Source organism: Ammodytes marinus (assembly GCF_949987685.1).
Source record: "Ammodytes marinus genome assembly, chromosome: 23".
In the NCBI taxonomy this organism is placed as follows: Eukaryota; Metazoa; Chordata; class Actinopteri; order Uranoscopiformes; family Ammodytidae; genus Ammodytes; species Ammodytes marinus.
Window position 1 is genome coordinate 20,740,882 of NC_137227.1, and position 24,556 is coordinate 20,765,437.

Below are 24,556 nucleotides of genomic sequence, written 5' to 3' on the forward strand. Positions count from 1 at the left end.
AACAAATGGATCCGATTTGTATCATTGAGAAAGAGAACAGGGGGCAAGCTGTGTCTGAGAATTTACATCCATACAGAGACACTCTTCTCACTATCCAATCAATCCATCACTTAATCAAAAAGCAAGGCATTGACCAAATAATGATGGGTGGAAAAAGAGCAGAAGATGTAGCTACCTACAACACTTACATGTATCACGGCTCTTCTGGCTCCCCAGTGTTTGATGCTGATTGCAAAGTTTTTGGTTTGCACACTAGAGGATATGTCTATGGATTTCCAAAAGAGGAAAGTGTGATAGAGTTTGCCCAACCCCTGCTTACTATACTTAAACACTTTGTGGATGTGCTGAAGAAGAGTGGAGATGAGAATATGTTGAAGCTTTTGAAGAGAGTTGAGGAGGAAGCAAAGGGAAACTCAGACATAGAAAAGCTCTTTGAGGCGGTTGGGATCAAGGTACAGCCAGATGACCCTGAGGAGATCTTGGACTCCAGTGAGCCAATGGAGGTTGATAAAGAGGCTCCTTGTGTCAAAACATATCTGGCTTCATAGGTTGTTAGTTGTAGTTCATAAAATCATCATAATCACTTTATGAGACTCGCCAAAAACAACTTTGTTTGTCATCACAACACATATAATAGTGTACCTCAGAGAGAGGCAGGCTTCATTTGTTAACCTTGTGTATATTTTTGTGAATTGTAAATTGGATTCCAACTATTTCTTTTTTTGCTTGGCTAGCTGTTGTAATAATAATCTTTCACTGTGCTGTATTTAAGAATTACTGTACAAGCTGTTATATGTTCTGCAAGTAGAGCAATTTAAATCTCACTTGTGTGAAATCTTCAATATCATTCTCATACTTAATTACTGTAACTGTTCTGGGTGTATTAAGGATTTGTTGATATTTAAAAAAAAATTGTCACCTGTATAACTTCTTTCCAATGCATTGTTTTTAAAAAAAATGTAATTAAAACTCACTTGATTGGTTCTCTTCCAGATCTGTTTGGCTGTCCTTTTTATGTCTAATTTTATTCACATTATTGTCTCTTGTGTCTCCCTGCTTTAGAACTGGCTTTGGTTTTTAGATGCTTCTGTAAACATTTCTATTAAGATGAGCTAAACTTCAGAGAAAAAAATAGTTTAGGAATCATGTCGCTACTTGTTGGTTTGAATTTTTCCTGAGTTTTTAGTTATCGAGTTTACTGTTGCCATAATGAGTTACACAGCCACTGGATACATCCTCCGGTTGTAGCAAAAATGACGAACTAAGAGCTCCCCCATGTGGCCATATTACAGCACAACACATGATGACATTCGATTAAGTCTACATCTAATATTCTTATTATCAAAGAAATAAATATGACATTGATTGACATGATAATGAGATTGTTATTCATTATGGTGCAGCTGAATTTCGTATGAATTTTTTTCTGCTTCAAGGTAACAAGTATAAAATGCCTATTTAAAATAACTGACACATTTTCATTTTGTTTTTATGAATCTGAAGATAGTTTATTATTCAAAAAAGAATAATATCTTTTATACAATCATGTGTCATTCATACTAAACAATTCCGACTGTTTTTACTTTCAAACCACTTTGACAAAACATAAACAACAAAACGATAGTTATTGTAATTTTGACATCATTATCAAAAAACAAAAGGTATTTGCCATATTTTTGTCGAAGATTCAGAAAGCTTAATCGGAGTCGCTGCAGTTCCAGTAGGTCTAGCAAATCACAGTTTGGAGGGTCATCAAGCCCATAAGCCTAACCCTGGGCCTAAGGGATAGATGACACCCTACCCCTGCATCTTAACACACAATTCGGAGGGCTAGGCCCAAGGGTTAAGGTGAAGGGGTGAATTTGGACCTCAGTCATCCTCCTCTTGATCTCCTCTCAAAGCTCTGCGGAGACTCCTCCAGAACTCCCCCGTCCTCTCCTCCTCCTGTGGCCACTCCAGGTAGGTGGTGGAGCTCATGAGTTTGCGCAGTTTGCAGAACCGTTTGGGGATGTCGTCTTTGGACAGCGGCTCAAGCAGAATCAAAATGGCCGCATCTGCTGCGTCTTGCCCGTCAAACAGCCAGAAGTGAGAGAAGTCCAGTTCATAGCGGCACCAGTCGGACTGGACAAAGTTGTCAGAGAGGACGAAGACGGTCCGCCGGCTGCGCTCCATTGCGCCCATGATGTTGTCAACAATCCAGTGTCCAGGAAGGAAGTCTCGCTTGTGGAGGCACAGGGTCAAAGGCCGCTGGTTTCTGAGATTCACATCATTTTCCCTGTGGGAAAATAAGCCAGATATGAGGTTATGTTTATGTGGGGTTAAGTGTTGAGAGACAGTTGCAGAACTACATGCACTGACAACTTAAATGATTCTAATTTTGGTAAGACATTTTTTTCAATTTGTACAACTGAGAATTATCGCAAATTCCCTTGGGCTAAATAGACAAATATATTCACATATTCACTGATTTTGACAACAAGAGTTCTCCAGAATCGCGAATTCCACCTTTAAATAAAGAAAATCATTCTCACGTTACCTTGGCTCCTCCAGCTCAGGTACCAAGAAGTTTTCCACCCAGCTTGCGTCTCTCTCACTGTAGGAGACAAAGGCATCAAAGGATAGCAATGCTTCTGCTTCACCATCTCTGTGTCTCTGTCTCCTTCGCTGGGAGCTTCTCTTGGCCTTCAGCCATGACCAAGTCATCTTCAGGTACCAGACGGCATGGATGCGCCACAGCAGGACACACACCAGGACGGCAAGACACAGCGCCACACCACAGCTCACGGACACAAACAAAACCCGGTGGCACTCGGTAACAGAGAGGCGGACTTGACCCACCTCTTCCCCCTGCAGGTAGAGAGGAGAGTCGCATACATAGCTCTCCGTCTCTCTGTCTGTCAGAAGCACGTCTACATCTTTAATGCCCATCTGGAAGAATTCCACAAAGTCACAGGAGCAGACGAACTTGTTCTGACCCGCTTGGAGGCTCTGGAGTCGTTTGTAGGACTGAAGGTCTGAACGGCCGAACATGTTCAAGGTGTTTGACTGTGGAAGAACATACTTCGTAAGATATTCATGATTCTGACAGCAAGGTTTCTCAATAATCAGTCACACCAGCTTTAAGTTATCAAAAGAAAACCCAAAGAGGACTTGGATAATATGTATGAGATGTGGTTGGTTCTTACCTGTATTGTCAGTGTTTGTAGATTGGGTAAGAACAGTCCAGGGGGTAACCGGAGAAACTTGTTCCCAGAGAGGTGGAGCTCTCTCAGGGCAGGCAGGAGCAAGGGGAAGCTTTTCAGATCATTGTTGCTTAGATCCAACACCTGGATATGATAAAGTAGTTTGTTGTCTTTATTCTCCCCCTGAAGAGCAATTAGGTTTCATACAGTGGTAGAAACAACAGAAATAAGTAATCTTAAACACATAAACAGTCTCAGTACCTCAAGAGTTATAGGTAAGCAGGTGGTGACTGTTGTGAGTTTAGCCCTGGAGATGTTGAGGTATCGCAGGGTGGATGGCCATGAGCAGCCCTGGGGCATGGAGCTGTATCCGGTCCTACTGATGTCCAGGTGGGTCAGTTTGGAGAGCTTCGCCACCAGCTGGCTCACTGTGGACAAAGACTATAGAGGTAGAGAATGTAGATCTTAATTTTCTATTCTAAAGACCATGCTGGATTTATGATGGCAAATAGATAGATAGATAGATAGATAGATAGATAGATAGATAGATAGATAGATAGATAGATAGATAGATAGATAGATAGATAGATAGATAGATAGATAGATAGATAACCAAAAGATTACCAAAAATGTAATGGCTTTTTTCATGTAACAAAAAATTGGTTTACAACTGGCAGCTTTGGGCCAGTAGTGAAGGTAGATTTTTATTTTTATTGCATAATTAAACAAGAAAATATGGTTTCATAGCAATCTAGTCCAACTTGCAGCATACTGTATGTATGTTAACAATAGAATTATAAATGTGTTAACAAACTGTTGTATGTTAACAATAGAATTATAAATTTGTTAACAAACTGTTGTGTACCTGCTGACTGGACTTCTTCTCTGGAACTGTGATGTGAATATGTCAAACCTTATACAAATTAACGGGACAATAAACACATTTGCTATAGAAATATATTTGACTTTTAAATAAACCAGTAACTGCACCCTTTTACTTGTTTTTTGAGATATAAGCTGAATTAAATCACTATGTTGGTAAGGAACACATATATGCTGGTGTTAATATTGAAAACAATTGCAATATGTTAAATATCGGCAATTTGAGACATTTTTTGTATTGTAAATTATTTTAGAACTTTACTAAGATTTGAAAAAAACGTTTTCCTTCGGGTTCGAAAAATGACGTACGTGGGACTTTTTTGACCCCATGTACGTCATCACGTCGCCGCAAAGCCGGTCATGCTCTTTACAGGTCCATGGCTGGTCCATGAGCTACTAGTGACCAGATCCCAATTCACCAGATGTGGGACAAAGACTACGTTTGTGCGGGACAATGTGCCGTTTCTTTTTAGCAAAATAAACTTATGTCACCACCGGTAATGCCAGAGACACGGCTTTCTATACAAAAAACACTATCTTTAGATCAGCTCGCAGCAGTTAAGTTACTGTTAAACAAATAGAACATTTAGGCTGCGGCTTCACATTAAAAGCATTTCACTGGCTTTACACACACACACACACACACACACGGACTCATTCATTGCTTCACTTGATTGACACACGCTACCGCTCGCTCTCCTCGCTCACACACACGCACACACACACACAGCCGCTCACTCACTTGCGCTACTCTGTCTCCTAACACTACGATAGAGACACCCGCCAACAATTTAGAATAAGAAAAGTCCTCCACCTCAAATGACCCATCTGTGTGGCATATGAGCTCACTGTGTAAAAGTGCCGTTAGACTTTGTGTCACTCCATTTTTCAAGGAAGTCATGTCAGTCAGATCTTCCTGAGTGACAGCTACCAGCAGCTAGCCCCCTGTCGGCCGGCTGATGTCGGAATGTTTAAAAACAATGGTTCTAAAACAGAATTCAGAATCCGTGGTCTGAATGTATTTTTCAAAATCGTGCAGTACGCTCAAACAGGGGGTGCAGTTACCCTTTAAGTAAATAAGTTTCATGAAGGCACCTTCAGAGGGTTTCCGCTGACATTTAGAACCCGGAGGTCCTTCAGCGTGCCGTCTCCATAGCACAATGTCTCCTGCAGAGTCAAGTCAGTCAGCAGGTTGTCAGAAAGGTCCATGTAGTGTATGTTCACCAGCAGGCGGGAAGTGCGGCAGGGCATTAAAAACACCTGAGGGGAATAGACAGCCTTTGCTTATGGTAAATGGTAAATGGACTCCACTTATTTAGCGCTTTTCCCTGTTTTTTCACAGTTCCAAAGGGCATTACGGGCGGCTGTGGTGAAGTGTGTAGGGCGGTCGTCCACTGGGTTACAGTGGACGAAGTGGGTAGGGAGATCGCCTCTGGAGTGCAGGGTCGGAGGTTCGATCCCCCCTCTCCCCGCCACATGTCCAAGTGTCCCTGAGCAAAGAGACACTGAACCCCAAATTGCTCCCGATGGTTCAGAGAGCGCCTTGCATGGCAGCTACTGCCATCGGTGTATGAGTGAGTGTGTGTATGAATGGGTGAATGTGGTAAGATATGTAAAGCGCTTTGGGGCTGAGAAAATCGGCTAGAAGGCGCTATATAAGTCAAGTCCATTTACCATTTACCATTTACAGGGTCGGTGGTCCAACCCCATGTCTCCCTGGGCAAAGAGAAACTGAACCCTAAATGTCACCCGATAGTTAGCTTGCACCCTGCGTGGTAGCTGCTGCTGCTGCTATCGGTGTATGAATGTGTGTGTGATTGGGTGGATTTTTACAAAACAATGTAAAGCGCTTTGGGTTTGTGAAAAACCAGGGAAAAGCGCCATATAAGTGGAGTTCATTTACCACTACATTGTTTTTATACCGATAGCAGCAAGCTAACTATCGTGAGCAATTTGGGGTTCAGTGTCTTGCTGACCACCCTACTTACTTCTCCATACCCACCCCTTAGATGAAGCTGTTAGAGTTGGAATATAATGTACCATAGTCATTCACTTACTGTTTCATGTTTCTTCAATGCTTTCTTGTTCATATTTGATACATGAATTTCTCGTATTATTTTACTTTAACAGTAGAATTGAGTATATGAATAATGTATCAGAAAATCCCTAAATTGTCATTGTGTTTCATGATGCAAAATAGACCAAATGCCAAAGACTGTTTGGATCAATTAATTAGATTGATTAAAAACTGAAATGTCATCTCAAGATATGTTTAGAGTGGAAATTGAGATATTTCCTTTTTTTTATGAGACCAGGGACAATTTAATATACTGCCGCAATGTGAAATAAAAGCTTGTAAAAAGATTCCTATTTGAAAAATAAAGAACTTAAAGGACTACTTCACCAGTGGGAATATGAAGGTGTATTGAACTCTGAGATCCTATGTTGTATAAATATGCCAACATTTTAGAAATCGGTTCATCCTAGCCTGAGAAAAGGCAGAAAGAGAGTTTTATGGTCTCACTGTCTAACCCTACAGTTTGCCCAGTTGTGATGTCACAACTGGGAAAACTGCAGGTTTTGCTATTAAGCAAATATTTGAAAAAAATTATAAAAAAGCGTTCTTAATTACACCTTGTTGTTACCTTGGCGTTTATGACGGACACCCTCCTGGGGTAGTGCAGCAGAAATCCCAGACTCAGAAATGAGACAAAGTTAAACACATCGAGCACCATAACGTTCCGTATGAAGAACTCATCGATACTTTTCTGATCAGTCCGTCCGGCTAACTCCCACCTTAAAAAAAAGAAGAAAAAAATTGGTTCAAACTTGTCACATTTCAAGAATGTAATGACAGACACAGACTGTCCTGGAAATGCTGTTCTCATACCTTCCCTCGCCTGTCAATGTGACCCCGTCCACAGAAAAGAAAGTGAGTGGCACACCATCCATCACCACAAGGTAACCAACCATGGCCTCGTCAGACATAGCAAGGTTACGAAGGGACAAAAACCTGAAAAAGTTAAATCGGAAAGAGTGGAATATGTGGAAAATTGGATCCCTGGAACACTGTTTGAAGTTAAAAAGCTCCCTAAAACATATTCTAGTCTTACTTTTGGTTCCAGGTTCCTCAAAATAATTCAAGTTAGATTTATGATAGTTCTGTAAATTTATACAAATTCCCCTCATCTGAAACTGCATAGTATAACTAAACAGATTATCGTTGTTCTGAAACATGTACAATGACAAAATAAATCATCTTGAATCTTGAATAGTGCACCTTACAGTACTGTAAAGGATATCATAAATTAATGAGTGAAGGAATTCTGAATGAAAGTTAAAACAGGAGAAAAGGAGATGGTGGCCAGACCTGACTCTCTTCTTGGCCATCTCTCTGAAGGGCTGAACAGACTGATTCCCGATCAGATGGAGGTCTTCTAAAGCGATCGGTGTCTCGGGGTAAGACACGTCTGCAAGTACAGCCGAAGCCAAGGCCGAGTTTGTCAAGAATGGACCATGGAGGCTCAGAGTTACACGACCCAGCGGCCAAATGTACGCGAGAGCACCGGACTCGTACCTGCAACGAGAGAGAGAAAAAGTACAGGAGGGAGAGTTAAAGATGGGAATACTACAATCTAGATGTAAACTCTACATGTATATCAGTGATTCTTGAGAACCGGGACAAAAGGCTGGGACAAAATGTAACTGCTGTTATCTTTAAAAATAAAAATATTTAAAATTGTAGATGTTATTAGGGATTAAGAATAGAATGGCTGGAGCACAATTATCCCCTTAAATTTAATTTTATTATTAGTATGTTAAATTTATGACAGTTGTTATCTTCTCATGACGTCAAAAACAGTGTCCACAGAGAAGGTTTCAATCTTTCAAATGCAATAAAACCTTAACAATTAAAAATGTACTTTAATGATTAAAAAGAGATTTTTTCATCAAAGGCAAGACTAAATAATCTCTCATATCAATAAAAAAAATTCTACAACACATCATGTTTTATAAGGTTTCTAAGTGGGGGGACACTTTTTGTCACGACCGTCAGACATTTCATTAAATTATAATAAAATCAGGCAATATGTGGGGCAGCTTTCTCCGTGAAGGACCTATTGTCACAAGCTATCTGTGCAGAGTACATTAGAGTCAGACAGGCTCTGATTAGTATGATACGTCAACACCGATTTAAAATTTCTGAAAAAGTTATATGAAATGTTTAGATAATTTCATTTTCCTGAAGGAGTTCATACTAGCACCTATCATCAACAGAAAAACCGAACTACTACTAGAAAAACTCTATTTGTTGTGTTTAAGAAACGTTAAATATGTCAACACTGTCAGATATCAAAAACATGTATATTCATATACATTTTGAAAATATTCTTTTGTGACTCTATCAGCTTTGGTGAATATTTGTGATCACTATACATCTCATGGGTCAAGCATAACATGGGGGAACATTTATTTGTGTTTTTTGGTGTCTGACGGAGTTGACACAAAATAAGGAATGGCAAGCTAAAAAGCCCATGTTAAAAAGCAAGGCAAAAAGTCAATTTTGATAAAAAGGACAAAAGCTGGGAGGTTGTGTCAAACCTTAGCTCAGTAGCTTAGTATATGTTGGATACATACAGTATCTCACAAAAGTGAGTACACCCCTCACATTTCTTCAAATATTTCATTATATCTTTTCATGGGACAACACTGAATAAATTACACTTTGATACAATGTAAAGTAGCGTGTGTACAGCTTATATAACAGTGTAAATTTACTGTCCCCTCAAAATAACTCGACACACAGCCATTAATGTCTAAACTGCCGGTTACAAAAGTGAGTACACCCCTGAGTTAAAATGTCCAAATTGGGCCCAAAGTGTCAATATTTTGTGTGGTCACCATTATTTTCCAGTACTACCTTAACCCTCTTGGGCATGGAGTTCACCAGAGCTTCACAGGTTGCCACTGGAATCCTCTTCCCCTCATTCATGACAACATCACGGAGCTGGTGGATACTGGAGACCTTGCGCTCCTCCATCTCCTGTTTTAAGAAGCCCCAAAGATGCTCAATAGGGTTTAGGTCTGGGGACATGCTTGGCCAGTCCATAACCTTTACCCTCAGCTTGTTTAGCAAGCCAGTGGTCGTCTTGGAAGTGTGTTTGGGTTCGTTATCATTTTGCAGTACTGCCCTGCGGCCCAGTTTACGGAGGGAGGGGATCATGTTCTGCTTCAGTATGTCACAGTACATGTTAAGATTCAATGAACTGTAGATCCCCAGTGCTGGCAGCACTCATGCAGCCCCAGACCATGACACTCCAACCACCATGCTTGACTATAGGCAAGACACACTTGTCTTTGTACTCCTCACCTGGTTGCTGCCCCATACTCTTAACACCATCTGAACCAAATAAGTTTATCTTGGTCTCATCAGACCACAGGACATGGTTGCAGTGATCCATGTCCTTAGTCTGCTTGTCTTCAGCAAACTTTTTGTGGGGTTTCTTGTGCATCATCTTTAGAATAGGTTTCCTTCTGGGACGACAGCCATGCAGACCAGTATGATGCAGAGTGCGGCGTATGGTCTGAGCACTGACAGGTTGACCCCCCACCACTTCAAGCCCTGCGGCAATGCTGGCAGTATTCATACGTCTATTTTCCAAAGCCAACCTCTCGGTATGACACTGAAAACGTGCACTCAACCTTCTTAAACTGGGCCGCAGGGCAGTATTGCAACATGATAACGACCCCAAACACACCTCCAAGACGACCAGTGGCTTGCTAAAGAAGCTCAGGGTAAAGGTTATGGACTGGCCAAGCATGTCTCCAGCCATAAACCCTATTGAGCATCTTTGGGGCTTCTTAAAACGGGAGATGGAGGAGCGCGAGGTCTCTAATATCGACCAGCTCTGTGATGTCATCATGAATAGGTGGAAGAGGGTTGCAGTGGGAACCTGTGAAGCTCTGGTGAACTCCATGCCCAAGAGGGTTAAGGTAGTGCTGGAAAATAATGGTGGCCACACAAAATATTGACACTTTGGGCCCAATTTGGACATTTTCACTCAGGGGTGTACTCACTTTTGTTGCCTTCAGTTTAGACATTAATGGCTGTGTGTCGAGTTATTTTGAGGCGACAGTAAATTTACACAGTTATATAAGCTGTACACACGCTACTTTACATTGTATCAAAGTGTCATTTCTTCAGTGTTGTCCCATGGAAAGATATAATAAAATATTTGAAGAAATGTGAGGGGTGTACTCACTTTTGTGAGATACTGTACATGTAATTTGATTAGCCTAAACATAGGGTTTGTATTTGTTCAACATTGCACCCTGTTTTGTCCCACTTCTCAAGAATCACTGATATTCTAAATCAAATAAAATCAAATAATATTTATTTATATAGTCAAATATTGCAAATTTTGCCACAGTGGGCTTCACAGTATGACACCCTCTGCCCTTAAACCCTTAGCTCGGCCTAGCTTTCTGTGGTTGGTATAGAATATGTGACTAGTGAACATGGATGCAATACATTTGATAAGTTCATAAGAAGCGTTTTGAGGACATTTTGTAAGTTAATTTTGAGGTGCAACACCACCGACACACAAAAAGTGTCAGTCCTCCACCTTGTCAGATTGTTGGCATTGACAGTGAGCTCCAGCAGCTGAGTGACTCCAGACAGGTCTCCTCTCTTTAGCTCTTTCAGATCAGGACCTCCAAAACTCAACTTCCTCAGCCTCACCATCCCCTGAAACACCATAGAAGACCCCAGGCAGCTGGAGGAGACGATGGGGGGAAAAAGAAGCTTGGTTAAAAAAATATGTTTTGGGGGAGGGGTGCTCTTGTAGTGGTTACCTTTCACATAGGATATTTATATTTTCATTAAGTAATTGCTTGGATTCACGATTATTAACAAGCTCTTACTCCAAATCCCTAAATGCACACATTTTGAGTAAACATTAAAACAACATTACATTACATTGTACACCCTCTTGCATGGTAACATCTATTTTATACTTAGTCACAGTTTTTTGACTAACCCAATGTTAACTAAACACATTGTTTTGCAAATTAAAATGAATGCTTAAAATCCTGCAAATAAAACACAACAACACTTTGTTTACAGCACTACTCCAACTAGCAGCATTTAAAAGGGCAGAAAAGCACCTCAGCCCTTTACCTGTACGGGTTGTTGAGCAGGTTGAGGTCCTGCAGAGCTCCTAGCTCCTTGAACCATTTGTGGTTGAGTGCCGTCAAACGATTGTCTGACAGATCCAATTCCTCTAGACTCCACAGAGAGTTGAATGCTGACTGATGAATCCCTGCTATTATGTTACCTGGATGACAGTTATATCTACATGTAAAAATACAATACAACACAACAAAACAACAGGAATCAACACCAACCTTTTTAGTTTGGCTTCCAAGCTAAATATTAATTTATTTAAATTGTTTGAAGGTGACATTTTTTCAGGTTAAAATTGTAATCTGCTTTTTTCATGATGTAGTGACCAAAAACAACTTCATATTTCTCACATGGCTTCTCTATCAGGAATCAACAACTTTTATAAGTTTTGATCAGTGCTTTCATGGCGTTACCATCAACATTTAGTCAAGATTACAAGAAATTAAAGTTGAAAATGTTGTCAAGCTAAACTGAGTCTTACTTCCTTCATTAACTTTTATAATGCTTCAAACTAGGCAACTGATCGAAACATCCTGCAATAAATGAGACTTATCTATCTGCTTAGCCACAGCCACAGCAGTGTTGTTAATCATTGTTGCCATAAAGTAATAAAATCCCATGAATCAGTAAAAAAACAGTACACAAATGTTACCATGCAGTTTCAGGGCCCTTAGTCGTCGGTGGCCAGTCAGATCGTCTTGGGTCACTATGGTGATGTTGTTAAAGGACAAATCAAGTGTCAGGGCTCGGTCTGTCACCGCGGGAACATGGGTGAATCCGCCGAAAGAGCAGTTACAGGAGAAATGCAGGTCACAGCGATTGCAGGATGACCTTTGACCCGAGCTCAGAGAGGCGAGTAGGAGGAGGAAGTAAATAATGGTTGGATGTGTCATACTGTAAAGGAAATAAAGACATTTTAGATTAGATGGATGGATGGATAGATGTAAACAAGGACACAAGGAAAACATTTGTGATACCTGATAATACTATGTGACCTTAAACCAAACTTAAACAAAAGCCTTGCACAAATAAAATAGCACTCCAGAACTTATCAAACAAAGGTAGAGTAAAGTTTTTGAGAAAATAGAATGTAAAAACTTTTCGGTCAGTATCGTATTGAATATAAACAATGACACTGTATGAATTGACTTATAAACACCTTGTTTTTGAAATGTAATGTTTTGTTCTAGGATTTAACAATATGTGTTACCTTACCTTGTTTTTTGCAGAGCAAGTTCCCGATAATGATGTTAAAAGGAACGTGTCTTTAGGACTGTATAGAGAGGAAGTTAGTGACAGATCTGGCTAATTATGAAAAGAGGTAGTGATTATGGAAATTTACTTTGGAAAGGGGGGGAGGACCTGTGTGAGTGTGTGTCACATATCAATGCACAACAACTTCTAAATGTAACTGCAGCAACTCAAAAGTTCAAAGTATTTATTTACAAAAAAATTCCATTAGAATCAGATGTTTAGTTGACAAATAGGGTGACAATTTGATATACTTGCTGTCTTGTTGAATCGAATCAACTCATTTATAGATTAAAACTTTAGAAAGAAGATGAAGGTAAATCAGTCATTTGTTATACGTGTTATTTGTATAATCTTGTAAGTGGTTTCTGTTGTCATAATATGTACTGCTCAATGTAGAGAACCGTGACTGAATGAACTTCCGCTGTGTCTTCGGTTTCCTTGCTCTAACAAACACTTCCTCTTTTATCTACTTTCATACTGGATTCGCAAACATACAAAGGATCACAAACATGTTGTTAGTTTCAATTTAAAAATACCAAATATGCCGGAAAAATTGTAAATGTTGTTGTTGTTGTCAAGGATCCACATTTGTTCTAGTAGAGAAATGACTGTTATAATTGTCATGATCATATGCATTTGTAATACGTTCATATGTTGTTGAGAAACTAAATACAAATGAACTCATTGTAAAGGAGTTTGGCCTGGAGTGGGTTTGTCCTCTTCCTGTGTATGTGTGCGACACAGATGCTAGACATTTAAGGTGTTATAAGATAAGGCTGGAATAGTTGGGATGGAGCTAGGTTTGTCTAAGACTGGAATGGTAGAGATGCTATGGGGGAAACTGTGTTGTCTACACTTTTTGTGTTCAAGTTTAAGTTAGTTTAGGTACTATATCTACTGACTGCCTTTCCTCAGTCATAACTGCATTCCTCTCTGTTTATGCTGATGATTGCAGACAATTACCCTCCATCCCCCACAGCAAAACATGTCATTGTGCTGTATTTTAGCTGTACAAGCTGTTTGGTGTACTTTAAGTATAACCATATCATTTACAACTCTCTCTCTCACTTGAGTGGTTCTGTGTCGGATCTTTTTTTTCGTCTTTGCTTTTTATGTCTCATTTTAGTGTCAAATTATTGTGTAAACCTCCTTTATTTGTCGGTCTGTGTGCTTTAGATCTGAATTTGATTTTTAGATGCTTCTGCAAACATCTGATTCTTATGTCATTTTTTTAAATTAATTGCTTTAAACCTTTGACTTGCTGCAGTTACAGTTAGAAGTTGTTGTGCATTCATATGTGACACACACTCACAGAGGTCCCCCCTCCGAAAGTAAATTTCCATAATCGCTACCTCTTTACACACTTTGCTCGAACTGTACCCTAATTTTTAACTTCCTCTCTTTACAGTCATAAAGACGCTTTCCTTTTAACAACATTATCAAGAATTTGCTCTGCAAAAGATAAGGTAAGGTAACACATACATATTGTTAAATCCCAGTTAAATTTTAATTTTCTTCCCTCATGATCTTATCAATCTTTTTTAACGTTTAGATTTTTTATTATTAACTTGTCTGGCTGTGCAACAGATAAATCACAGAATAAAGGGAAGCACTTGAGCAACTAGAACAGGTCTTTTTTACTGCTATTTCTGTTTTGTAGCATAAGAACATTTTCCGGCTGGTGGACAAAAACGCTACCCTAACCTTATTTGACAAGTTCTGGAGTTTTATTTGTTTGGTTTAAGGTCACATGGTATTCTCAGGTATCACAAATGTTTCCTTACTTCCTTGTTCCCATCTATCTATCTATCTATCTATCTATCTATCTATCTATCTATCTATCTATCTATCTATCTATCTATCTATCTATCTATCTATCTATCTATCTATCTATCTATCTATCTATCTATCTATCTATCTATCTATCTAATCTAAAATGTCTTTATTTCCTTTACAGTATGACACATCCAACCATTCTTTACTTCCTCCTCCTACTCCTCTCTCTGAGCTCGGGTCAAAGGTCATCCTGCGATCGGTGTGACCTGCATTTCTCCTGTAACTGCTCTTTTGGTGGATTCACCCATGTTGCCGCGGTAACAGACCGAGCCCTGACACTTGATTTGTCCTTTAACAACATCACCATAGTGACCCAAGATGATCTGACTGGCCACCGACGACTAAGGGCCCTGAAACTGAATGGTAACATTCATGGAATTTTATTGTTTTATGGCAAAAAAAATTTAACAACACCGCTGTGGCCATGGCTAAGCAGATAGAGAAGTCTCATTTATTGAAGGGGTTTGGAACAGTACTCAAGTATGAAGCATAATTATAAAAGTAAAGGAAGTAAGACGCAGTTCAGCTTCACAACATTATCAACTTTCATTACAATCTTGCATACATGTTGATGGTAACGCCATGATGACACTGATCAAACTTATAAAAGTTGTTGATTCATGATCAAGAGGCACTGTGACAAATATGAAGGTTTTTTTGGTCACCACATCATGAAAAAAGCAAATTACAATTTTAACCTGAAAAAATGTCACCTTCAAACAAATCAAATAAATTAATAATTAGCTTAAAAGCCAAACTAAAAAGGTTGGTGTTGATCCCTATTAAACCCCTGAAAACATTATTTCTGTTTTGTTGTGTTGTATTGTATTTTTACATGTAGATATAACTGTCATCCAGGTAACAGAATAGCAGGGATTCATCGGTCAGCGTTTGACTCTCTGTGGAGTCTAGAGGAACTGGATCTGTCAGACAATCGTTTGACGGCTCTCAACCACAAATGGTTCAAGGAGCTAGGAGCTCTGCAGGACCTCAACCTGCTCAACAACCCGTACAGGTAAAGGGCTGAGGTGCTTTTCTGCCCTTTTAAATGCTGCTAGTTGGGGTAGTGCTGTAAACAAAGTGTTGTTGTGTTTTATATGCAGGATTTGAAGCATTTATTTTAATTTGCAAAACATTTTGTTTAGTGAATAAAAAAGTTAATAAAGTTGAAATTATTTTATCATGCAAGTTTGTGTACTTAAAAGCTTTAAAGCTACAGTTTATATATTCAGTAAAAAAATCCTTAAATCAAGAATGCTACTTTAACTTACTTAATCAAGAATGCTGCTTTAACTTACTACATTGAGTGTAAACTCTAACCACTGCACCACAAGTGCCCCCAAAACATATGTTGTACCTTTTAACCAAGCTTCTTTTTCCCCCCATCGTCTCCTCCAGCTGCCTGGGTTCTTCTGCAGTGTTTCCGGGGATGGTGAGGCTGAGGAAGTTGAGCTTTGGAGGTCCTGATCTGAAAGAGCTAAAGAGAGGAGACCTGTCTGGAGTCACTCAGCTGCTGGAGCTCACTGTCAATGCCAACAATCTGACAAGGTGGAGGACTGTTTGTGTGTGTGTGTGTGTGTGTGTGTGTGGTGTTTTAGCATGAAAGACAAAGGAAAATAAAATTAACATGCATAAGTCCCCACTCCGAAGTGTGGTATCTTGAGAGGGGATATGCGAAAAGACAAATGTCAATGTCGCCATTGACTAATAAAGTAAATTAATCTTAAGCTTAAAGTAACTGAATACAATCTACATACATTTCTGGTGTGTACTGGTGCATACTCTACTGAAGAGTATGAACCTAGATCTTATTATTCACATTTTAAACTCTCCCTCCTGTACTTTTTCTCTCTTTCTTTGCAGGTACGAGTCCGGTGCTCTAGCGTACATTTGGCCGCTGGGTCGTGTAACTCTGAGCCTCCATGGTCCATTCTTGACAAACTCGGCCTTGGCTTCGGCTGTGCTCGCGGACGTGTCTTACCCCGAGACACCGATCGCTTTAGAAGACCTCCATCTGATCGGGAATCAGTCTGTTCTGCCCTTCAGAGAGATGGCCAAGAGGAGAGTCAGGTCTGGCCACCATCTCCTTTTCTTCTGTTTTAGTTTTCATTCAGAATTCCTTCACTCATTAATTTCCAAATTTAAATTTTATGATATCCTTTGCAGCACTTTAAGGTGCACTATGCAGTTTCAGATGAGGGGGATTTCTTTACGTTTGCAGAACACAAAGTTTACAAAACATATGCCTTCTCTGTATTGAACAATTTTATCATCAGAAATCTAATCTGAATTATTTTGAGGCACCTAGAACCAAACGTAAGACTAGAATATGTTTGTAAACCAAACTGTCGGCCCTGCTGCTGTAAACAACAACAACAGTAAAACAGTAACTTTTCAGGAAGCTTTCTAACTTCAAACTGTGTTCCAGGGATCCAATTTTCCTGAGAGGAAAGTTTGTATATTCAGTTATGAGAATATACGTGAACATTTTCACTTCTCTAACACACTCAAAGTTATATATTGCACTTTCTCTGATGTAATTGTTTCAGGTTTTTGTCCCTTCGTAACCTTGTTATGTCTGACGAGGCCTTCATTGATTTCCTCGTGGTGATGGATGGTGTGCCACTCAGTGTCTTTTCTGTGGACGGGGTCACATTGACAGGCGAGGGAAGGTATGAGAACAGCATTTCCAGGACTGCCCATTATTCCCACAGCTCAAAAGTCTGACAAACAGTATATCACAAAAATACACATACAGTAATGAATGTTACTAAAACTAATTGGGACAACAGCACTTCAAATAATGTTGTGTTTTTTTCAGGATAAGTGTCATGGACAATGGTGTTTTGTTGCAATAGGACATATTTTTTTAATATATCTTTCACTGGACTAGAACTGCTTCAATTTTAATAACGCGGAAGAATGGGGCTGTTAATTGTGTCAGTTAATGAAGTAAGACTCAGTTTAGCTTGACAACAGTTGTTTAATATATTTTATTTAAACTATTTCATATATTTTAATGGATATGCAATATGGATATGCAATGATGTTTCTGATAGAACCTGTGAAAGTTGATGATACATGGGTGAAAGAAAATGCTAAGAAGTCTGTGTCTGTCACTACATTCTTGAAATATGACAAGTTTGAACAAGTTTTTTTTTTTAAGGTGGGAGCCAGCCAGATGGACTGATCAGAAAAGTATCGATGAGTTCTTTATACGGAATGTTGAGTTGCTCGATGTGTTTGACTTTGTTAAACAACTGAGTATGTTATTTCTGCTGCGATACCCCAGGAAGGTGTCCGTCATAAACGCCAAGGTAACAACAAGGTGTAATTAAGAAAGTTAGGTATTCATATTTGCTGAATAGCTGTAATGTAATGCATTAGGCATTTTTAGCAGTTTATTTGTCACAACAGTTTATATTTTAGAAATAAACAAATATATTTTTCATTGCATTTTGAATATTTAAATTGGTTAAGTTCTTTATTTTTCAAATAGGAATCTTTTTACAAGCTTTTATTTCACATTGCGGCAGGATATTAAATTGTCCCTGGTCTCATAAAAAAAGGAAATATCTCGATTTCAACTCCAAACCTATCTTGAGATGACATTTCAGTTTTTAGTTAATATAATTAATTAATCCAGACAGTTTATGTCATTTAGTCGCCCTAACCCCTTCACCACAGCCGCCCGTAATGGTCTTTGGATCTGTGAAAACAGGGAAAAGCGTTAAATAAGTGGAGTCCATTTACCATTTGCCATAAGCAAAGGCTGGCTATTCTCCTCAGGTGATGGTGACGCCCTGCATCAGTTCCCGCCTGCTGGTGAACATGCACTACATGGACCTTTCTGACAACCTGCTGACTGACTTGACTCTGCAGGAGACATTGTGCTATGGAGACGGCACACTGAAGGACCTCCGGGTTCTAAACTTCAGCGGAAACGCGCTCAAGGTGCCTTCAGTAAACTTAAACATCTCATTTGTGTATATTCCTGTTAATGTTTCATCAGCTTTGATATATTTTACATCAAAGCTTCAGAGAAGTCCAGTCAGCAGGTACACAACAGTTTGTTGGCAAATTATTATAACGACTTTGACTATTTCTATTTCAATTGTTTACATATGCTGCAAATTGGACTAGATTGCTGCCAAACCAGCCAGCCATCTATCTATCTATCTATCTATCTATCTATCTATCTATCTATCTATCTATCTATCTATCTATCTATCTATCTATCTATCTATCTATCTATCTATCTATCTATCTATCTATCTATCCATCCATCCATCCATCCATCCATCCATCCATCCATCCATCCATCCATCCATCCATCCATCCATCCATCCATCCATCCATCCATCCATCCATCCATCCATCCATCCATCCATCCATACCTTTGCAGTCATACTTACCATACTATTCAGGAGTAGTAGAGCTGATTTGATCATCACCCGTAAAGTCATTGTAGTGTCCCTTTAAGTATAAATCCCTCAGCATGGTCTTTAGAATTGAAAATTAAGATCTACATTCTCTACCTCTATAGTCTTTGTCCACAGTGAGCCAGCTGGTGGCGAAGCTCTCCAAACTGACCCACCTGGACATCAGTAGGACCGGATACAGCTCCATGCCCCAGGGCTGCTCATGGCCATCCACCCTGCGATACCTCAACATCTCCAGGGCTAAACTCACAACAGTCACCACCTGCTTACCTATAACTCTTGAGGTACTGAGACGGTTTATGTATTTAAGATTACTTGTGTCTTTTTTTATAACCCTATCATGTTAAAACCGCTTAAGAACATCAACTAATCATAATAAATTGAGGGGTTTAAACTTTGTCTTTTATTAAGTAAATGTTAACATTTGGAATTACATTTTGGTTCGGCAACCTCAACACTAGTGACAAAACAACACATTAATTAAATATAGGCTCTGGAAAGTTGTTTTACTGAATGGTATTGGCCACATTTACCAAGTTAGAGCTCAGAAAGGCAAAGATCATCCTGTGTGACTGTCAACATCCTCCACTCCTGCCACTACACAGTGAGATGGAACACATTTCCCAAGAGGTTTTATCAAACAGATAGTGGAAATTATTTGTTCCTTCAAATGTTGAGCAGTAGCACTTAAACAAAGTCTGATAGACTCCTTGTGCTTTTTATGACTCTTTATGTATTTAAGATTACTTGTGTCTATTGTTTTTATTGGATGATACGTTGTTTTCTACCGCTGTATGCAAACCTAATTGCTCTTCAGGGGGAGAATAAAGACAACAAACTACTTTATCATATCCAGGTGTTGGATCTAAGCAACAATGATCTGAAAAGCTTCCCCTTGCTCCTGCCTGCCCTGAGAGAGCTCCACCTGTCTGGGAACAAGTTTCTCCAGCTACCCCCTGGACTGTTATTACCCAATCTGCAAACACTGACAATACAGGTAAGAACCAACCACATCTCATACATATTATCCAAGTCCTCTTTGGGTTTTCTTTTGATTAATCAAAGCTGGAGTTACCGATTCTTGAGAAACCTTGCTGTCAAAATCATTTACTGTCGAAATCAGTGAATATCTCCTTATGATCAGCTACCTGACCGTGCTGTGTGTGCACTGTATAAAAATATGGAGTTGAACACAGCCTAGGCTCTTTCAACGGGCTAATCTAGACAGCAACAAAGCTATCGATATAGGCTAAACTACTGATCAGCTCATATGTTGTCACGCTTGCTACTCAAAACATATGTTACCTGGATTTCCATCGCGATAAATCTATCTTGTATTTTTTTTTACCGTTTTTTCGTTCTTCCACAGTCAAACACCTTGAACATGTTCGGCCGTTCAGACCTTCAGTCCTACAGACGACTCCAGAGCCTCCAAGCGGGTCAGAACAAGTTTGTGTGCTCCTGTGACTTTGTGGAATTCTTCCAAATAGGCATTAAAGATATAGACGTGCTTCTGACAGACAGAGAGACGGAGAGCTATGTATGCGACTCTCCTCTCTACCTGCAGGGGGAAGAGGTGGGTCAAGTCCGCTTCTCTGTTGCCGAGTGCCACCGGGTTTTGTTTGTGTCAGTGAGCTGTGGTGTGGCGCTGTGTCTTACCGTCCTGGTGTGTGTCCTGCTGTGGCGCATCCATGCTGTCTGGTACCTGAAGATGACTTGGTCATGGCTGAAGGCCAAGAGAAGCTCCCAGCGAAGGAGACAGAGACACAGAGATGGTGAATCAGAAGCATTGCTATCCTTTGATGCCTTTGTGTCCTACAGTGAGAGAGACGCAAGCTGGGTGGAAAACTTCTTGGTACCTGAGCTGGAGGAGCCAAGGTAACGTGAGAATGATTTTCTTTACTTAAGGGGGAAGATCGCGATTCTGGAGAACTCTTGTTGTCAATATCACTTTTTTTCAAAATCAGTTAATATGGGAATATAGTTGTCTATTTTGCTAAATACCTCAATTGGAAATTTGTGATAAATCTCAGTTGTACAAATCAGAAACATTTCTTACCAAAATTATAATCATTTAAGTTGTCAGTGCAATGCAGATTTGCAACTGTCTCTCAACGATTCAACCCCACCTAAACATAACCTCATATCTGGCTTATTCTCTAACAGGGAAAACGATGTGAATCTCAGAAACCAGCGGCCTTTGACCCTGTGCCTCCACAAGCGAGACTTCCTTCCTGGACACTGGATTGTTGACAACATCATGGGCGCAATGGAGCACAGCCGGCGGACTGTCTTCGTCCTCTCTGAGAATTTTGTCCAGTCCGACTGGTGCCGCTATGAACTGGACTTCTCTCACTTCTGGCTTTTCGACGGGAAAGACGCAGGAGACGCGGCCATTTTGATTCTGCTTGAGCCGCTGTCCAGAGACGACATCCCCAAACGGTTCTGCAAACTGCGCAAACTCATGAGCTCCACCACCTACCTGGAGTGGCCTCAGGAGGAGGAGAGGACGGGGGAGTTCTGGAGGAGTCTCCGCAGAGCTTTGAGAGGAGATCCAGAGGAGGATGACTGAGGCAAGATGACCCTCCAAACAGAAATGTTCTAGACCCACTGGAACTGAAACGGCTCCAGTAAATCGTTGTGAATTTTCTTAAAAACTTTAGACAGAAGATGAGGGTAAATCAGTCATTTGTTTTATGTGTTATTTGTATAATCTTGTAAGTGATTTCTGTTATCATATGTAAACTGCTTGGACCGTGATCGAATTAACTTCCGCTGTGTCTTTGGTTTCCTTGCTCTAACAAACACTTCCTCTTTTACCTATTACCTTTTTTGAGAGATTTAGTAATCCAATCCGTGGTTCCAGTTCCTATTTCTGCTTTGTCTCCAGGGAAATATGACACAAATAAAAAATTAACAACATTATCTGCACAGCAACTCAAAATGCTACTGAATGTGATGTTTTGTTTGACAGCATGGGCAACTATGGAAAGACCTCTAGTGCTCAGAAATTGCAAAGAAAATGTAATAATTAACTGAATATGGCTTTTGCACTTTCTGTAGTACAAGTTAATCTTCCATATTAGGTAAGACTTTACAATGAGGGTACATTAATTCACTTTTGGTTAATGCTTACATAATTCTTAATAAACATGAACCAATCATTAAGTAACCATTAATAACTGCTAAGTTAGTGCTTTATACGCATTAACTAAGGATGACCTAACCATTATGCTTAGTAAATGCTCAACTAAGCATTAGTTAACTAACAAAAGTTATTTCCTATCCAAGCATCAACTAAACGGTTAATAATCATTAACTAAGAATTAAATAACAGTTAATTAATGGTTAGTTAATTATTGTGAAGTGTTACCCACTATTGTGTGTCATTCCTTTGTGTTTTGGAATTTCACAAGTCTTTGAAATTATTCACAGAAAACAGTAGTAGTTCACCGTCCATGTGAAATTCAGTCTATTACAGTGTCATCCTCAGATCCACCACCAGCCAGCACCAAAACTCCATTTAATAAAATGCTCAGCTGTAGTCAAACCCGTGTGATAATCTTTAAAAAGATTAATATGTATATAAAGATAATACATGATTATCAGTTAAGTTATCATTTTGCAGAGATTTACCTCTTAACTAAACCCCATTGCCAGTACAATAAAAACACTCAAAAGTTACCTAATTTTAAATGAGATTCAAAATGATTCAACACTGCATTTTTGCAATGTCACTCAAGTACAATAGCGGAAGCATTGATATCTTTTACCTTATTTTTGCTTCATCATTGCTGTTTTTCCTTTGAATTTGAGGTTGAATGTCACACCAACAATGATTCCTTTCATCAGGGTACGACACATTAGACCTGTAGAAATGGATATTGCTTTGTTTTAACCGTATTCATTTATTGTAAATCAACAGACCTTTTGCCCTTGTGTATCTACTAATTATTTCTCTATTGTAATCATGGCAAGTTTTGGGTTACATTATTATTTAATGTCAGCGTTTATTTCTGCTTCCCAGAGTATCTTATTTGCTTGTACCTTGAGGTTTTCAGGTTACATGTAATTGAAGTTCTAAAAGAAATCTACAAAGCGCAGCATCATACATCAAAATGTTGATCTGAATGTTCTATCTAACGCTGCTCTTATTTCACGACCTTTGATTTTCCTCATTTGGGTTAAAAAAAAATCTGTTTTTTGGCTACTTGATACTGGCTGGATATTATATCACCCAGCACACAAAAAAAGTAAAAAATCCCTAGACAAAAAAACTCTAATATCTTTATGTTTAACCAAAGGCCTGTGTTCTGACGTAAGGGTCAACATCCTAAACTATTATAAGTATTTTATTCACTCTGCCATTGATAACTAGTGAATTATAACTAGTTGGAAGTGTTAAAAACAGGCTACTTATTAGGTAAATTTGATACGGAAAAATGTAAGAGATGCATTAGATTTTGCAGTTTAAGTTGTACTGTATGTGCTGGATGATATCAAATAATATAATAGTGCTCAAAAAAAATCTGTGTGTCAGATTTGCACAACACAATGCCGTAAACTAAGAACAGCTTAAGAAGGTAAAACCACATGGGATAGTCTGGGAAGCCTGAACGGAACGAGATACTGTTAACAATGAAATAAAAGGCCGATGCAAGAAAGATGCAACCCAAAACCGTTCTTTACTACAATGGGAAGAAAGAGTGTATACACAGGGGCTCGTCCGCTGATATACAGTTAAAATAATAATAAGGTAAAGACAAAGCAAAATATGCTGTGTCATCCTCTTAATGAAAGGGGTCATTGTGTACATTTGACCTGAAAGTCTCGGCGAAGTCGTGGGAAATAAACTAAAAAGTACAGGAGATGCGTCAGTGAACTGCAGGATAAAAGGCAGAGACTCAGCACAGACTTCAACACTCCAGCTGATCCTCAAACAGGTGACTTTACTTTGGATTTTTGTTATGAGAATTAGTTATTTATTTCATTGCTAGTGTGATTAGCGGAGGTATGTTTGTGTCAAGTCTGATGAAAATTATTTTTCAAGCTGATACAATTTACTATAGAACTAGTATGTACAATAGAGAATTGATCATGCACATAATTATTTATTTTGAGTATATATAAAAATATTGTGAGTTGCGTGTATGTATCCTAACTATTTTATAAACTGCCATATAGTTTTATCTATACTAATGCATCATATCTGACTTGTTATATATATTCTAAGTTTTTTTTTCCTGGGACAATGTGTAGATGGAATCAAGGAGCTGTTGATGAATTTAAGTCAATTCTAAAGGATCTCGAAAATAATACTATCTGTCAGCATGGGTGCTTTTAAATGAAGAATTCTTGATTTGCTTTAGATTGTTTGGGAAAAGCTGCAAGTTCTGAACATATTGTTTGTTCCCTTAAAATAAGGCCTTTTGGACAACTCCGAAATTTACTTTATGTTTTACTTTTTTTTAACCTTGCAAGTTTGTGAGTCCATTTCAGCTCATTCACGGAACTGCTGCAATTTGATTAACACTTGAAGAATTGGGTTGTTGTAAAACTTTGAACTAGTATTGTATATCAGTTGAGCTTTTAAACACCTTATATCTAAATATAATTTTGAGTCTATAGCTGTAAACGGACCCTACGTCACCAAGTAAGTAATATAACAATATTTATAATAGTAATAATAATTATAATAAATATTTTGCGGATACATTTTGGAGATTAAAAGTGTTGTATCAAAAATGTTAAACTAACTCAATGTTTTTGCTACT

At 39.0% G+C, this 24,556-nt stretch overlaps 2 protein-coding genes across 2 annotated transcripts; one reads left to right on the top strand and one right to left on the bottom strand.

The window, feature by feature from the left end:
- Positions 1-1,869: 1,869 nt before the first annotated feature.
- Positions 1,870-12,143, bottom strand: LOC307269016 (toll-like receptor 2 type-2; the record flags this gene model as incomplete). Its single annotated transcript, XM_080051839.1, has 11 exons — positions 1,870-2,275; positions 2,537-3,045; positions 3,186-3,326; positions 3,444-3,623; positions 5,160-5,324; positions 6,710-6,860; positions 6,955-7,077; positions 7,435-7,641; positions 10,691-10,840; positions 11,245-11,401; positions 11,903-12,143. The coding sequence occupies 11 exons, from the start codon at positions 12,141-12,143 to the stop codon at positions 1,870-1,872; spliced, it is 2,430 nt and encodes an 809-aa protein (XP_079907965.1).
- A 2,319-nt stretch (positions 12,144-14,462) lies between these two features.
- LOC307269018 (toll-like receptor 2 type-2) lies at positions 14,463-21,354 on the top strand (the record flags this gene model as incomplete). The annotated part of the gene is made up of 11 exons (XM_080051841.1): positions 14,463-14,703; positions 15,199-15,355; positions 15,739-15,888; positions 16,204-16,410; positions 16,890-17,012; positions 17,507-17,657; positions 18,130-18,294; positions 18,887-19,066; positions 19,639-19,779; positions 20,152-20,660; positions 20,949-21,354. The coding sequence occupies 11 exons, from the start codon at positions 14,463-14,465 to the stop codon at positions 21,352-21,354; spliced, it is 2,430 nt and encodes an 809-aa protein (XP_079907967.1).
- Positions 21,355-24,556: the final 3,202 nt, after the last annotated feature.